Source organism: Dendrobates tinctorius, unplaced genomic scaffold, assembly GCF_039654945.1.
Source record: "Dendrobates tinctorius isolate UK_male_01 unplaced genomic scaffold, ASM3965494v1 ptg000129l, whole genome shotgun sequence".
NCBI classification, from domain to species: domain Eukaryota; kingdom Metazoa; phylum Chordata; class Amphibia; order Anura; family Dendrobatidae; genus Dendrobates; species Dendrobates tinctorius.
Window position 1 is genome coordinate 165,523 of NW_027361797.1, and position 16,641 is coordinate 182,163.

At 49.0% G+C, this 16,641-nt stretch overlaps 1 protein-coding gene across 5 annotated transcripts in view; it reads left to right on the top strand.

Annotated features, from left to right (window-relative positions):
* Positions 1-3,234: 3,234 nt before the first annotated feature.
* The window catches only part of MPG (N-methylpurine DNA glycosylase), a 185,346-nt gene continuing 171,939 nt past the window's right edge, over positions 3,235-16,641 (top strand). For 2 of the 5 annotated variants that reach the window (XM_073542757.1, XM_073542756.1), the window contains exon 1: positions 3,283-3,591. In XM_073542757.1, the coding sequence (XP_073398858.1) occupies positions 3,488-3,591 (104 nt within the window). In that variant the 5' untranslated portion in view covers positions 3,283-3,487. Of the gene's footprint in view, positions 3,613-16,641 lie in introns of all 5 variants that reach the window. The other 3 variants (XM_073542755.1, XM_073542753.1, XM_073542754.1) reach the window with 3 other exon arrangements.

A 16,641-nucleotide genomic window follows, 5' to 3' on the forward strand; every position in this document is an offset into this window, starting at 1 on the left:
AAACACTTTCCTATTCATCACATGCGCTGTGCTGTGCGCACGCTGCAGCTGGCAATAAGAGATAGTCTGCAAGAGGGACATGCTGGAAATCTGATTGGAAAAGTGAGAAAATTGGTTATTGCCGCCAGAACCCCTAAAATTGACTCCATCTTGAAGAGACGTGCTGGAAAAGGGCAATTGTTGATCAAGCCACTCGGTGGGACAGCACCTATTTAATGATTGATCGATTGCTTGAACTAAAACCGTTTCTTATAGATATGGCGAACCCTCAGATAACCCTAAATGAAGGTCAATGGACACAGGTGGCTGAATTGAAGGAATTGCTTAATCACCCATTTACTGTGACTAAAAAATTACAAGCTGAGGATTTAACTCCTGGCATTTTCATGAGGGAGCGGAAGAACTTGCTATTTTGCTGTTTAATCGCAGAAGGCATTTCTGCTTCAATGAAATGGAGAGAGACACAGCTATTGGAAAATAAAAATTTTCTGGCAGCTGTTTATGTGGACCCAAGTCATCGTATACTGCTTGATGATCAACAGCTTACTAAGGCCTGTTTCACACATACGTTTGTTCTGTCAGTCGGCACCCGCCAAAAAGGCGGATTACGGATCCGTGAACGCCGATCCAGGAACGTGAGGCAGCGGACAGGTGGACCGATGGGATCCGCCGATGTAGGATTCTTAAAGGAACCGAAGGATAGAAGTCGTGAGGTGGTAAATTCCGGGAGAAGATATGAGCGCGAGATGTGGAGATGATCCGGGAGTAAGTGGGACTATCGCGATATGGGGCTGAGATCGCGCGATGGCCCGAGATCGCGCGATGGCTGCGGAATAGACGAGGCGGAGAAGATCGAGGAAGTCGGGTGAGGAGAGAGAATTCGCAGCCGGGATATAGGGTTAAATCACCCGGACAAGAGCAAAATGCGCATCTGCGCATGAAAAAAACGTTACATGCTCCGTCCCGTCCGCTTAGTGGAAGGCAAAATCTTGGCGGATCCGTACAATAGCGGATCGAACGGATGACCATCCTTCAAGATCCGACGATAATGCAAGTCTATGAGGAAAAAACGGATCCGTCAACAAAAATGGCGGATCCGTTTTTTTTGCAAATTGTCAGATCTTGACTGATGGTGACTAACGGATGTGTGAAACAGGCCTAAAGGAAAAGAAGCTCTGACTGAGGTAGCAGTTAGGAAGAGTGGCCTACAGGAGGACTGCCAGGCGCAAGAGGACTCGGGTCCTGACAGTGCTACTGCTGCCATATCTTCATCCTCATCTGATGAGGAGTTTGACTTTGACAAGTATTTATATGACATGGAGCAGGCAAAGCGTTGCCGCAAGGAAAAAGATTTCACTCCGTCTCTTATAGCAAGCAGATTGACCATATTTCAGCAAAATGTTTCACTTGCTCTCAAAGAAAAATTCAACCGTTCATCAAAACTGACTGTGCATGAGGCAATTCCTTTATACCCGGAAATTGTTAGAGATGCTGCCCATGTGGTGACGGCTTTGCCTCCAACCCAAGTTACTGTAGAGAGGTTGTTCTCTGGCCTTAAAATTATTAGGTCAGATTTGAGGTCCTCTATGAAGGAGGATCTGATGGAGGCAATTTTATTTCTTGGAACAAATTCATAGACTGCATAAATGTTATTTAGTATGTTTTTGTTGAAAACTTTTTTTTTGCCACTTACATAGTTTATTACATAGTGTGTATATATATATATATATATATATGTGATCGATATTACATATTTACAATTTATTACAGTTTTTTGTGTTCTAAAGTTGTACTCCAATACATATTATGTTCTATCTAAATATCTTGATTATTGTATCATAAAAATGATTAAATGTCTGATGTTCACATTGTACTAGAATAAATTTTTCACTTAAACATAAGCAATATATGTGGGAGTCGGAGTAAGGGAAATTGAGGAATCGGAGTCGCAGGTTTGGCTTACCGACTCCACAGCCCTGTGTACAAGTCATGCGTGAGCCGCCATCACTGGACCGGCGCTGTGCCATATGTAACGCCTATGCTTATTCTCCCATGGGTGATCTAGCACTGCAGAATGCCTCAGCTGAGGGTGGACAGCACAGCTACACCTTAGGCTGTGTGCACACGCTGCAGATTGGGGTGCGGATTCATCCGCACGGATTTTGTAAAATCTGCAGGTGAAAAGCCCTGCGGTTTTACCTGCGGATTGCTCTGCGGTTTTTCATCTCCACAATGGAGGATATGGCAATCCGCAGAAAGAATTGACATGTCAATTCTTTCTGCAGTTTCAAAACCGCAGCAAATCCGAGCGGAAAAATCTGCACCGTCTGCACTGCGGTTTTTTTTTTGCATTGGTTTGAATGCTACTTTAGTACACCGCAGCTGCCAAATCCGCTGCAGAACCGCAGCAGAATCCGCAGCGTGTGCACACACCCTGAGGCTATATGCACACGGTGCGGATTCTGCTGCGGTTCCGGCCCTGCGGAAACGCAGCAGTCCTGCAGACCAAGTACAGTACAATCAAAACCTATGGGTTTTCTAAAACGCTGTGCACATGCTGCGTTTTTTTCCGCTCGGTTTTGCTGCGGTTTACAAACCGCAGCATGTCAATTGTTTCTGCGGTTTCACACCTTTAGGCTGTGTGCACACGCTGCGGATTTTGCTGCGGTTCCGCAGCGGTTTTGGCCGCTGCGGACCCGCAGCAGTTTTTGCTGCGGTGTACAGTACCATGATTCCCTATGGGAATCAAAAACCGCAGTGCAGACGGTGCGGAATTTTCCGCGCGGATTATCTGCGGTATTCAATCCGCAGAAAGAATTGACATGTCAATTCTTTCTGCGGATTCTCCTGCGGTTTGCCATCTCCTCCATTGAGGAGATGAAAAACCGCAGGGCAAAACCGCAGAGCAATCCGCAGGTAAAACCGCAGGTCTTTTGACCTGCGGTTTCACCTGCGGATTTTACAAAATCTGCGCGGATGAATCCGCACCTAATCCGCAGCGTGTGCACACAGCCTTAACATAGTAGAGGTGTGAAACCGCAGGGCAAAACCGCAGGTGAATCTGCAACGTGTGCACATAGCCTTAGGGGCCCATTTACAATCAGCAGATCATGGACAGGTCTCTCCGCTGCCCCATGCATCTGAACTGGAGCTGCAGAAACCCGCGCGTTTCCCCACACAGACACAGCCCAGTACAAGAAGGAAAGCGATAACGGCGGAAACGTCCAGCACTTACAGGGTTACTATCGCTAAAACACCTAATGGCACAGAAGGCGTGGTGTGGGGGTGCGGGACCACCACGGTCACTGACAGCCCTTCAGAGGGAAGCTGTCACATAGCGTGGCTTCCAGGGACTGTGCAACACTGGACAGGTAGCTGCAGACAGAGGATCAGTGGCTGAGCCGCCGCCATGAGCGGTAACAGCGCCCGCTACACTGGAGCCACCGTGCTGCGCTGAGGACGAGTCCATACAGAGCATTATAGGGGGATGTGGAAGCCGAACTGTATCTTCCACAAGGGAGACCCTGCAGCGCTCCCCTTCTGTGAATGGGCGCGTCCTGCATGCTTCTTCCGGGAATCAGTGTGTACAAGGTGTGTGGTGCGGAGGTGACGGTGAGTGCAGACAGGTGTAAACGGGGGGAGACGGGGCGGTATAGTGTATAGTGTCCTGTTATATTATGGAGGAGACGGGGCGGCATAGTGTATAGTGTCCTGTTATACTATGGGGGAGACGGGGCGGCATAGTGTATAGTGTCCTGTTATATTATGGAGGAGACGGGGCGGTATAGTGTATAGTGTCCTGTTATATTATGGAGGAGACGGGCGGCATAGTGTATAGTGTCCTGTTATACTATGGGGGAGACGGGGCGGCATAGTGTATAGTGTCCTGTTATACTATGGGGGAGACGGGGCGGCATAGTGTATAGTGTCCTGTTATACTATGGGGGAGACGGGCGGCATAGTGTATAGTGTCCTGTTATACTATGGGGGAGACGGGCGGCATAGTGTATAGTGTCCTGTTATACTATGGGGGAGACGGGGCGGCATAGTGTATAGTGTCCTGTTATACTATGGGGGAGACGGGGCGGCATAGTGTATAGTGTCCTGTTATATTATGGAGGAGACGGGGCGGCATAGTGTATAGTGTCCTGTTATATTATGGAGGAGACGGGGCGGCATAGTGTATAGTGTCCTGTTATATTATGGAGGAGACGGGCGGCATAGTGTATAGTGTCCTGTTATATTATGGAGGAGACGGGCGGCATAGTGTATAGTGTCCTGTTATACTATGGGGGAGACGGGGCGGCATAGTGTATAGTGTCCTGTTATATTATGGGGGAGACGGGGCGGTATAGTGTATAGTGTCCTGTTATATTATGGAGGAGACGGGGCGGCATAGTGTATAGTGTCCTGTTATACTATGGGGGAGACGGGCGGCATAGTGTATAGTGTCCTGTTATATTATGGAGGAGACGGGCGGCATAGTGTATAGTGTCCTGTTATATTATGGAGGAGACGGGGCGGCATAGTGTATAGTGTCCTGTTATACTATGGGGGAGATGGGGCGGTATAGTGTATAGTGTCCTGTTATACTATGGGGGAGACGGGAGGCATAGTGTATAGTGTCCTGTTATACTATGGGGGAGACGGGCGGCATAGTGTATAGTGTCCTGTTATACTATGGGGGAGACGGGCGGCATAGTGTATAGTGTCCTGTTATATTATGGAGGAGACGGGGCGGCATAGTGTATAGTGTCCTGTTATACTATGGGGGAGACGGGCGGCATAGTGTATAGTGTCCTGTTATACTATGGGGGAGACGGGAGGCATAGTGTATAGTGTCCTGTTATATTATGGAGGAGACGGGCGGCATAGTGTATAGTGTCCTGTTATATTATGGAGGAGACGGGGCGGCATAGTGTATAGTGTCCTGTTATACTATGGGGGAGACGGGGCGGTATAGTGTATAGTGTCCTGTTATACTATGGGGGAGATGGGGCGGTATAGTGTATAGTGTCCTGTTATACTATGGGGGAGACGGGGCGGTATAGTGTATAGTGTCCTGTTATATTATGGAGGAGACGGGCGGCATAGTGTATAGTGTCCTGTTATATTATGGAGGAGACGGGGCGGTATAGTGTATAGTGTCCTGTTATATTATGGAGGAGACGGGGCGGTATAGTGTATAGTGTCCTGTTATATTATGGAGGAGACGGGCGGCATAGTGTATAGTGTCCTGTTATATTATGGAGGAGACGGGGCGGTATAGTGTATAGTGTCCTGTTATATTATGGGGGAGACGGGGCGGTATAGTGTCCTGTTATACTATGGGGGAGACGGGGCGGTATAGTGTCCTGTTATACTATGGGGGAGACGGGGCGGTATAGTGTATAGTGTCCTGTTATACTATGGGGGAGACGGGGCGGTATAGTGTATAGTGTACTGTTATATTATGGAGGAGACGGGCGGCATAGTGTATAGTGTCCTGTTATACTATGGGGGAGACGGGGCGGCATAGTGTATAGTGTCCTGTTATACTATGGGGGAGACGGGGCGGCATAGTGTATAGTGTCCTGTTATACTATGGGGGAGACGGGCGGCATAGTGTATAGTGTCCTGTTATACTATGGGGGAGACGGGGCGGTATAGTGTATAGTGTCCTGTTATATTATGGGGGAGACGGGGCGGTATAGTGTATAGTGTCCTGTTATACTATGGGGGAGACGGGAGGCATAGTGTATAGTGTCCTGTTATACTATGGGGGAGACGGGCGGCATAGTGTATAGTGTCCTGTTATATTATGGGGGAGACGGGGCGGCATAGTGTATAGTGTCCTGTTATACTATGGGGGAGACGGGCGGCATAGTGTATAGTGTCCTGTTATACTATGGGGGAGACGGGAGGCATAGTGTATAGTGTCCTGTTATATTATGGAGGAGACGGGCGGCATAGTGTATAGTGTCCTGTTATATTATGGAGGAGACGGGGCGGCATAGTGTATAGTGTCCTGTTATACTATGGGGGAGACGGGGCGGTATAGTGTATAGTGTCCTGTTATATTATGGAGGAGACGGGCGGCATGGTGTATAGTGTCCTGTTATATTATGGAGGAGACGGGGCGGTATAGTGTATAGTGTCCTGTTATATTATGGGGGAGACGGGGCGGTATAGTGTCCTGTTATACTATGGGGGAGACGGGGCGGTATAGTGTCCTGTTATACTATGGGGGAGACGGGGCGGTATAGTGTATAGTGTCCTGTTATACTATGGGGGAGACGGGGCGGTATAGTGTATAGTGTCCTGTTATATTATGGAGGAGACGGGGCGGCATAGTGTATAGTGTCCTGTTATACTATGGGGGAGACGGGGCGGTATAGTGTATAGTGTCCTGTTATACTATGGGGGAGACGGGGCGGTATAGTGTATAGTGTCCTGTTATACTATGGGGGAGACGGGGCGGTATAGTGTATAGTGTCCTGTTATATTATGGAGGAGACGGGCGGCATAGTGTATAGTGTCCTGTTATATTATGGAGGAGACGGGGCGGTATAGTGTATAGTGTCCTGTTATATTATGGGGGAGACGGGGCGGTATAGTGTCCTGTTATACTATGGGGGAGACGGGGCGGTATAGTGTCCTGTTATACTATGGGGGAGACGGGGCGGTATAGTGTATAGTGTCCTGTTATACTATGGGGGAGACGGGGCGGTATAGTGTATAGTGTACTGTTATATTATGGAGGAGACGGGCGGCATAGTGTATAGTGTCCTGTTATACTATGGGGGAGACGGGGCGGTATAGTGTCCTGTTATACTATGGGGGAGACGGGGCGGTATAGTGTATAGTGTCCTGTTATACTATGGGGGAGACGGGGCGGTATAGTGTATAGTGTACTGTTATATTAAGGAGGAGACGGGCGGCATAGTGTATAGTGTCCTGTTATACTATGGGGGAGACGGGGCGGTATAGTGTATAGTGTCCTGTTATATTATGGAGGAGACGGGCGGCATAGTGTATAGTGTCCTGTTATACTATGGGGGAGACGGGGCGGTATAGTGTCCTGTTATACTATGGGGGAGACGGGGCGGTATAGTGTCCTGTTATATTATGGAGGAGACGGGCGGCATAGTGTATAGTGTCCTGTTATACTATGGGGGAGACGGGGCGGTATAGTGTATAGTGTCCTGTTATATTATGGAGGAGACGGGCGGCATAGTGTATAGTGTCCTGTTATATTATGGAGGAGACGGGCGGCATAGTGTATAGTGTCCTGTTATATTATGGAGGAGACGGGGCGGCATAGTGTATAGTGTCCTGTTATACTATGGGGGAGACGGGGCGGTATAGTGTATAGTGTCCTGTTATACTATGGGGGAGACGGGAGGCATAGTGTATAGTGTCCTGTTATACTATGGGGGAGACGGGCGGCATAGTGTATAGTGTCCTGTTATATTATGGAGGAGACGGGGCGGCATAGTGTATAGTTTCCTGTTATACTATGGGGGAGACGGGCGGCATAGTGTATAGTGTCCTGTTATACTATGGGGGAGACGGGAGGCATAGTGTATAGTGTCCTGTTATATTATGGAGGAGACGGGCGGCATAGTGTATAGTGTCCTGTTATATTATGGAGGAGACGGGGCGGCATAGTGTATAGTGTCCTGTTATACTATGGGGGAGACGGGGCGGTATAGTGTATAGTGTCCTGTTATACTATGGGGGAGACGGGGCGGTATAGTGTATAGTGTCCTGTTATACTATGGGGGAGACGGGGCGGTATAGTGTATAGTGTCCTGTTATATTATGGAGGAGACGGGCGGCATAGTGTATAGTGTCCTGTTATATTATGGAGGAGACGGGGCGGTATAGTGTATAGTGTCCTGTTATATTATGGAGGAGACGGGCGGCATAGTGTATAGTGTCCTGTTATATTATGGAGGAGACGGGGCGGTATAGTGTATAGTGTCCTGTTATATTATGGGGGAGACGGGGCGGTATAGTGTCCTGTTATACTATGGGGGAGACGGGGCGGTATAGTGTCCTGTTATACTATGGGGGAGACGGGGCGGTATAGTGTATAGTGTCCTGTTATACTATGGGGGAGACGGGGCGGTATAGTGTATAGTGTACTGTTATATTATGGAGGAGACGGGCGGCATAGTGTATAGTGTCCTGTTATACTATGGGGGAGACGGGGCGGCATAGTGTATAGTGTCCTGTTATACTATGGGGGAGACGGGCGGCATAGTGTATAGTGTCCTGTTATACTATGGGGGAGACGGGAGGCATAGTGTATAGTGTCCTGTTATATTATGGAGGAGACGGGCGGCATAGTGTATAGTGTCCTGTTATATTATGGAGGAGACGGGGCGGCATAGTGTATAGTGTCCTGTTATACTATGGGGGAGACGGGGCGGTATAGTGTATAGTGTCCTGTTATACTATGGGGGAGACGGGGCGGTATAGTGTATAGTGTACTGTTATATTATGGAGGAGACGGGCGGCATAGTGTATAGTGTCCTGTTATACTATGGGGGAGACGGGGCGGTATAGTGTATAGTGTCCTGTTATATTATGGAGGAGACGGGCGGCATAGTGTATAGTGTCCTGTTATACTATGGGGGAGACGGGGCGGTATAGTGTCCTGTTATACTATGGGGGAGACGGGGCGGTATAGTGTCCTGTTATATTATGGAGGAGACGGGCGGCATAGTGTATAGTGTCCTGTTATATTATGGAGGAGACGGGCGGCATAGTGTATAGTGTCCTGTTATACTATGGGGGAGACGGGGCGGTATAGTGTATAGTGTACTGTTATATTATGGAGGAGACGGGCGGCATAGTGTATAGTGTCCTGTTATATTATGGGGGAGACGGGGCGGTATAGTATATAGTGTCCTGTTATATTATGGGGGAGACGGGGCGGCATAGTGTATAGTGTCCTGTTATACTATGGGGGAGACGGGCGGCATAGTGTATAGTGTCCTGTTATACTATGGGGGGAGACGGGCGGCATAGTGTATAGTGTCCTGTTATATTATACTATGGGGGAGACGGGGCGGCATAGTGTATAGTGTCCTGTTATACTATGGGGGAGACGGGGCGGTATAGTGTCCTGTTATACTATGGGGGAGACGGGGCGGTATAGTGTATAGTGTCCTGTTATACTATGGGGGAGACGGGGCGGTATAGTGTATAGTGTACTGTTATATTATGGAGGAGACGGGCGGCATAGTGTATAGTGTCCTGTTATACTATGGGGGAGACGGGGCGGTATAGTGTATAGTGTCCTGTTATATTATGGAGGAGACGGGCGGCATAGTGTATAGTGTCCTGTTATACTATGGGGGAGACGGGGCGGTATAGTGTCCTGTTATACTATGGGGGAGACGGGGCGGTATAGTGTATAGTGTCCTGTTATATTATGGAGGAGACGGGCGGCATAGTGTATAGTGTCCTGTTATACTATGGGGGAGACGGGGCGGTATAGTGTATAGTGTCCTGTTATATTATGGGGGAGACGGGGCGGCATAGTGTATAGTGTCCTGTTATATTATGGAGGAGACGGGCGGCATAGTGTATAGTGTCCTGTTATACTATGGGGGAGACGGGGCGGTATAGTGTATAGTGTCCTGTTATACTATGGGGGAGACGGGCGGCATAGTGTATAGTGTCCTGTTATACTATGGGGGAGACGGGCGGCATAGTGTATAGTGTCCTGTTATACTATGGGGGAGACGGGCGGCATAGTGTATAGTGTCCTGTTATACTATGGGGGAGACGGGGCGGTATAGTGTCCTGTTATACTATGGGGGAGATGGGGCGGTATAGTGTCCTGTTATACTATGGGGGAGACGGGGCGGCATAGTGTATAGTGTCCTGTTAAACTATGGGGGAGACGGGGCGGCATAGTGTGTAGTGTCCTGTTATACAATGGGGGAGACGGGGAGGCATAGTGTGTAGTGTCCTGTTATACTATGGGGGAGACGGGGCGGCATAGTGTATAGTGTCCTGTTATACTATGGGGGAGACGGGGCGGTATAGTGTATAGTGTCCTGTTATATTATGGGGGAGACGGGGCGGTATAGTGTATAGTGTCCTGTTATATTATGGAGGAGACGGGCGGCATAGTGTATAGTGTCCTGTTATACTATGGGGGAGACGGGGCGGCATAGTGTATAGTGTCCTGTTATACTATGGGGGAGACGGGCGGCATAGTGTATAGTGTCCTGTTATACTATGGGGGAGAGGGGGCGGTATAGTGTATAGTGTCCTGTTATATTATGGGGGAGACGGGGCGGTATAGTGTATAGTGTCCTGTTATATTATGGAGGAGACGGGCGGCATAGTGTATAGTGTCCTGTTATACTATGGGGGAGACGGGGCGGTATAGTGTCCTGTTATACTATGGGGGAGACGGGCGGCATAGTGTATAGTGTCCTGTTATACTATGGGGGAGACGGGAGGCATAGTGTATAGTGTCCTGTTATACTATGGGGGAGACGGGCGGCATAGTGTATAGTGTCCTGTTATATTATGGAGGAGACGGGGCGGCATAGTGTATAGTGTCCTGTAATACTATGGGGGAGACGGGCGGCATAGTGTATAGTGTCCTGTTATACTATGGGGGAGACGGGAGGCATAGTGTATAGTGTCCTGTTATATTATTGAGGAGACGGGCGGCATAGTGTATAGTGTCCTGTTATATTATGGAGGAGACGGGGCGGCATAGTGTATAGTGTCCTGTTATACTATGGGGGAGACGGGGCGGTATAGTGTATAGTGTCCTGTTATACTATGGGGGAGACGGGGCGGTATAGTGTCCTGTTATACTATACTATGGGGGAGACGGGGCGGTATAGTGTATAGTGTCCTGTTATACTATGGGGGAGACGGGGCGGTATAGTGTATAGTGTCCTGTTATACTATGGGGGAGACGGGGCGGTATAGTGTATAGTGTCCTGTTATATTATGGAGGAGACGGGCGGCATAGTGTATAGTGTCCTGTTATATTATGGAGGAGACGGGGCGGTATAGTGTATAGTGTCCTGTTATATTATGGAGGAGACGGGCGGCATAGTGTATAGTGTCCTGTTATATTATGGAGGAGACGGGGCGGTATAGTGTATAGTGTCCTGTTATATTATGGGGGAGACGGGGCGGTATAGTGTCCTGTTATACTATGGGGGAGACGGGGCGGTATAGTGTCCTGTTATACTATGGGGGAGACGGGGCGGTATAGTGTATAGTGTCCTGTTATACTATGGGGGAGACGGGGCGGCATAGTGTATAGTGTCCTGTTATACTATGGGGGAGACGGGGCGGTATAGTGTATAGTGTCCTGTTATATTATGGAGGAGACGGGGCGGCATAGTGTATAGTGTCCTGTTATACTATGGGGGAGACGGGGCGGTATAGTGTATAGTGTCCTGTTATACTATGGGGGAGACGGGGCGGTATAGTGTATAGTGTCCTGTTATACTATGGGGGAGACGGGGCGGTATAGTGTATAGTGTCCTGTTATACTATGGGGGAGACGGGGCGGTATAGTGTATAGTGTCCTGTTATATTATGGAGGAGACGGGCGGCATAGTGTATAGTGTCCTGTTATATTATGGAGGAGACGGGGCGGTATAGTGTCCTGTTATATTATGGGGGAGACGGGGCGGTATAGTGTCCTGTTATACTATGGGGGAGACGGGGCGGTATAGTGTCCTGTTATACTATGGGGGAGACGGGGCGGTATAGTGTATAGTGTCCTGTTATACTATGGGGGAGACGGGGCGGTATAGTGTATAGTGTACTGTTATATTATGGAGGAGACGGGCGGCATAGTGTATAGTGTCCTGTTATACTATGGGGGAGACGGGGCGGTATAGTGTCCTGTTATACTATGGGGGAGACGGGGCGGTATAGTGTATAGTGTCCTGTTATACTATGGGGGAGACGGGGCGGTATAGTGTATAGTGTACTGTTATATTAAGGAGGAGACGGGCGGCATAGTGTATAGTGTCCTGTTATACTATGGGGGAGACGGGGCGGTATAGTGTATAGTGTCCTGTTATATTATGGAGGAGACGGGCGGCATAGTGTATAGTGTCCTGTTATACTATGGGGGAGACGGGGCGGTATAGTGTCCTGTTATACTATGGGGGAGACGGGGCGGTATAGTGTCCTGTTATATTATGGAGGAGACGGGCGGCATAGTGTATAGTGTCCTGTTATACTATGGGGGAGACGGGGCGGTATAGTGTATAGTGTCCTGTTATATTATGGAGGAGACGGGCGGCATAGTGTATAGTGTCCTGTTATATTATGGAGGAGACGGGCGGCATAGTGTATAGTGTCCTGTTATATTATGGAGGAGACGGGGCGGCATAGTGTATAGTGTCCTGTTATACTATGGGGGAGACGGGGCGGTATAGTGTATAGTGTCCTGTTATACTATGGGGGAGACGGGAGGCATAGTGTATAGTGTCCTGTTATACTATGGGGGAGACGGGCGGCATAGTGTATAGTGTCCTGTTATATTATGGAGGAGACGGGGCGGCATAGTGTATAGTGTCCTGTTATACTATGGGGGAGACGGGCGGCATAGTGTATAGTGTCCTGTTATACTATGGGGGAGACGGGAGGCATAGTGTATAGTGTCCTGTTATATTATGGAGGAGACGGGCGGCATAGTGTATAGTGTCCTGTTATATTATGGAGGAGACGGGGCGGCATAGTGTATAGTGTCCTGTTATACTATGGGGGAGACGGGGCGGTATAGTGTATAGTGTCCTGTTATACTATGGGGGAGACGGGGCGGTATAGTGTATAGTGTCCTGTTATACTATGGGGGAGACGGGGCGGTATAGTGTATAGTGTCCTGTTATATTATGGAGGAGACGGGCGGCATAGTGTATAGTGTCCTGTTATATTATGGAGGAGACGGGGCGGTATAGTGTATAGTGTCCTGTTATATTATGGAGGAGACGGGCGGCATAGTGTATAGTGTCCTGTTATATTATGGAGGAGACGGGGCGGTATAGTGTATAGTGTCCTGTTATATTATGGGGGAGACGGGGCGGTATAGTGTCCTGTTATACTATGGGGGAGACGGGGCGGTATAGTGTCCTGTTATACTATGGGGGAGACGGGGCGGTATAGTGTATAGTGTCCTGTTATACTATGGGGGAGACGGGGCGGTATAGTGTATAGTGTACTGTTATATTATGGAGGAGACGGGCGGCATAGTGTATAGTGTCCTGTTATACTATGGGGGAGACGGGGCGGCATAGTGTATAGTGTCCTGTTATACTATGGGGGAGACGGGCGGCATAGTGTATAGTGTCCTGTTATACTATGGGGGAGACGGGAGGCATAGTGTATAGTGTCCTGTTATATTATGGAGGAGACGGGCGGCATAGTGTATAGTGTCCTGTTATATTATGGAGGAGACGGGGCGGCATAGTGTATAGTGTCCTGTTATACTATGGGGGAGACGGGGCGGTATAGTGTATAGTGTCCTGTTATACTATGGGGGAGACGGGGCGGTATAGTGTATAGTGTACTGTTATATTATGGAGGAGACGGGCGGCATAGTGTATAGTGTCCTGTTATACTATGGGGGAGACGGGGCGGTATAGTGTATAGTGTCCTGTTATATTATGGAGGAGACGGGCGGCATAGTGTATAGTGTCCTGTTATACTATGGGGGAGACGGGGCGGTATAGTGTCCTGTTATACTATGGGGGAGACGGGGCGGTATAGTGTCCTGTTATATTATGGAGGAGACGGGCGGCATAGTGTATAGAGTCCTGTTATACTATGGGGGAGACGGGGCGGTATAGTGTATAGTGTCCTGTTATATTATGGAGGAGACGGGCGGCATAGTGTATAGTGTCCTGTTATACTATGGGGGAGACGGGGCGGTATAGTGTATAGTGTACTGTTATATTATGGAGGAGACGGGCGGCATAGTGTATAGTGTCCTGTTATATTATTGGGGAGACGGGGCGGTATAGTGTATAGTGTCCTGTTATACTATGGGGGGAGACGGGCGGCATAGTGTATAGTGTCCTGTTATACTATGGGGGAGACGGGGCGGTATAGTGTCCTGTTATACTATGGGGGAGACGGGGCGGTATAGTGTATAGTGTCCTGTTATATTATGGAGGAGACGGGCGGCATAGTGTATAGTGTCCTGTTATACTATGGGGGAGACGGGGCGGTATAGTGTATAGTGTCCTGTTATATTATGGGGGAGACGGGGCGGCATAGTGTATAGTGTCCTGTTATATTATGGAGGAGACGGGCGGCATAGTGTATAGTGTCCTGTTATACTATGGGGGAGACGGGGCGGTATAGTGTATAGTGTCCTGTTATACTATGGGGGAGACGGGCGGCATAGTGTATAGTGTCCTGTTATACTATGGGGGAGACGGGCGGCATAGTGTATAGTGTCCTGTTATACTATGGGGGAGACGGGCGGCATAGTGTATAGTGTCCTGTTATACTATGGGGGAGACGGGGCGGTATAGTGTCCTGTTATACTATGGGGGAGACGGGGCGGTATAGTGTCCTGTTATACTATGGGGGAGACGGGGCGGCATAGTGTATAGTGTCCTGTTAAACTATGGGGGAGACGGGGCGGCATAGTGTGTAGTGTCCTGTTATACAATGGGGGAGACGGGGAGGCATAGTGTGTAGTGTCCTGTTATACTATGGGGGAGACGGGGCGGCATAGTGTATAGTGTCCTGTTATACTATGGGGGAGACGGGGCGGTATAGTGTATAGTGTCCTGTTATATTATGGGGGAGACGGGGCGGTATAGTGTATAGTGTCCTGTTATATTATGGAGGAGACGGGCGGCATAGTGTATAGTGTCCTGTTATACTATGGGGGAGACGGGGCGGCATAGTGTATAGTGTCCTGTTATACTATGGGGGAGACGGGCGGCATAGTGTATAGTGTCCTGTTATACTATGGGGGAGACGGGGCGGTATAGTGTATAGTGTCCTGTTGTATTATGGGGGAGACGGGGTGGTATAGTGTATAGTGTCCTGTTATATTATGGAGGAGACGGGCGGCATAGTGTATAGTGTCCTGTTATACTATGGGGGAGACGGGGCGGTATAGTGTCCTGTTATACTATGGGGGAGACGGGCGGCATAGTGTATAGTGTCCTGTTATACTATGGGGGAGACGGGAGGCATAGTGTATAGTGTCCTGTTATACTATGGGGGAGACGGGCGGCATAGTGTATAGTGTCCTGTTATATTATGGAGGAGACGGGGCGGCATAGTGTATAGTGTCCTGTTATACTATGGGGGAGACGGGCGGCATAGTGTATAGTGTCCTGTTATACTATGGGGGAGACGGGAGGCATAGTGTATAGTGTCCTGTTATATTATGGAGGAGACGGGCGGCATAGTGTATAGTGTCCTGTTATATTATGGAGGAGACGGGGCGGCATAGTGTATAGTGTCCTGTTATACTATGGGGGAGACGGGGCGGTATAGTGTATAGTGTCCTGTTATACTATGGGGGAGACGGGGCGGTATAGTGTATTGTGTCCTGTTATACTATGGGGGAGACGGGGCGGTATAGTGTATAGTGTCCTGTTATATTATGGAGGAGACGGGCGGCATAGTGTATAGTGTCCTGTTATATTATGGAGGAGACGGGGCGGTATAGTGTATAGTGTCCTGTTATATTATGGAGGAGACGGGCGGCATAGTGTATAGTGTCCTGTTATATTATGGAGGAGACGGGGCGGTATAGTGTATAGTGTCCTGTTATATTATGGGGGAGACGGGGCCGTATAGTGTCCTGTTATACTATGGGGGAGACGGGGCGGTATAGTGTCCTGTTATACTATGGGGGAGACGGGGCGGTATAGTGTATAGTGTCCTGTTATACTATGGGGGAGACGGGGCGGTATAGTGTATAGTGTCCTGTTATATTATGGGGGAGACGGGGCGGTATAGTGTCCTTTTATACTATGGGGGAGACGGGGCGGTATAGTGTCCTGTTATACTATGGGGGAGACGGGGCGGTATAGTGTATAGTGTCCTGTTATACTATGGGGGAGACGGGGCGGTATAGTGTATAGTGTCCTGTTATATTATGGAGGAGACGGGGCGGCATAGTGTATAGTGTCCTGTTATACTATGGGGGAGACGGGGCGGTATAGTGTATAGTGTCCTGTTATACTATGGGGGAGACGGGGCGGTATAGTGTATAGTGTCCTGTTATACTATGGGGGAGACGGGGCGGTATAGTGTATAGTGTCCTGTTATATTATGGAGGAGACGGGCGGCATAGTGTATAGTGTCCTGTTATATTATGGAGGAGACGGGGCGGTATAGTGTATAGTGTCCTGTTATATTATGGGGGAGACGGGGCGGTATAGTGTCCTGTTATACTATGGGGGAGACGGGGCGGTATAGTGTCCTGTTATACTATGGGGGAGACGGGGCGGTATAGTGTATAGTGTCCTGTTATACTATGGGGGAGACGGGGCGGTATAGTGTATAGTGTACTGTTATATTATGGAGGAGACGGGCGGCATAGTGTATAGTGTCCTGTTATACTATGGGGGAGACGGGGCGGTATAGTGTCCTGTTATACTATGGGGGAGACGGGGCGGTATA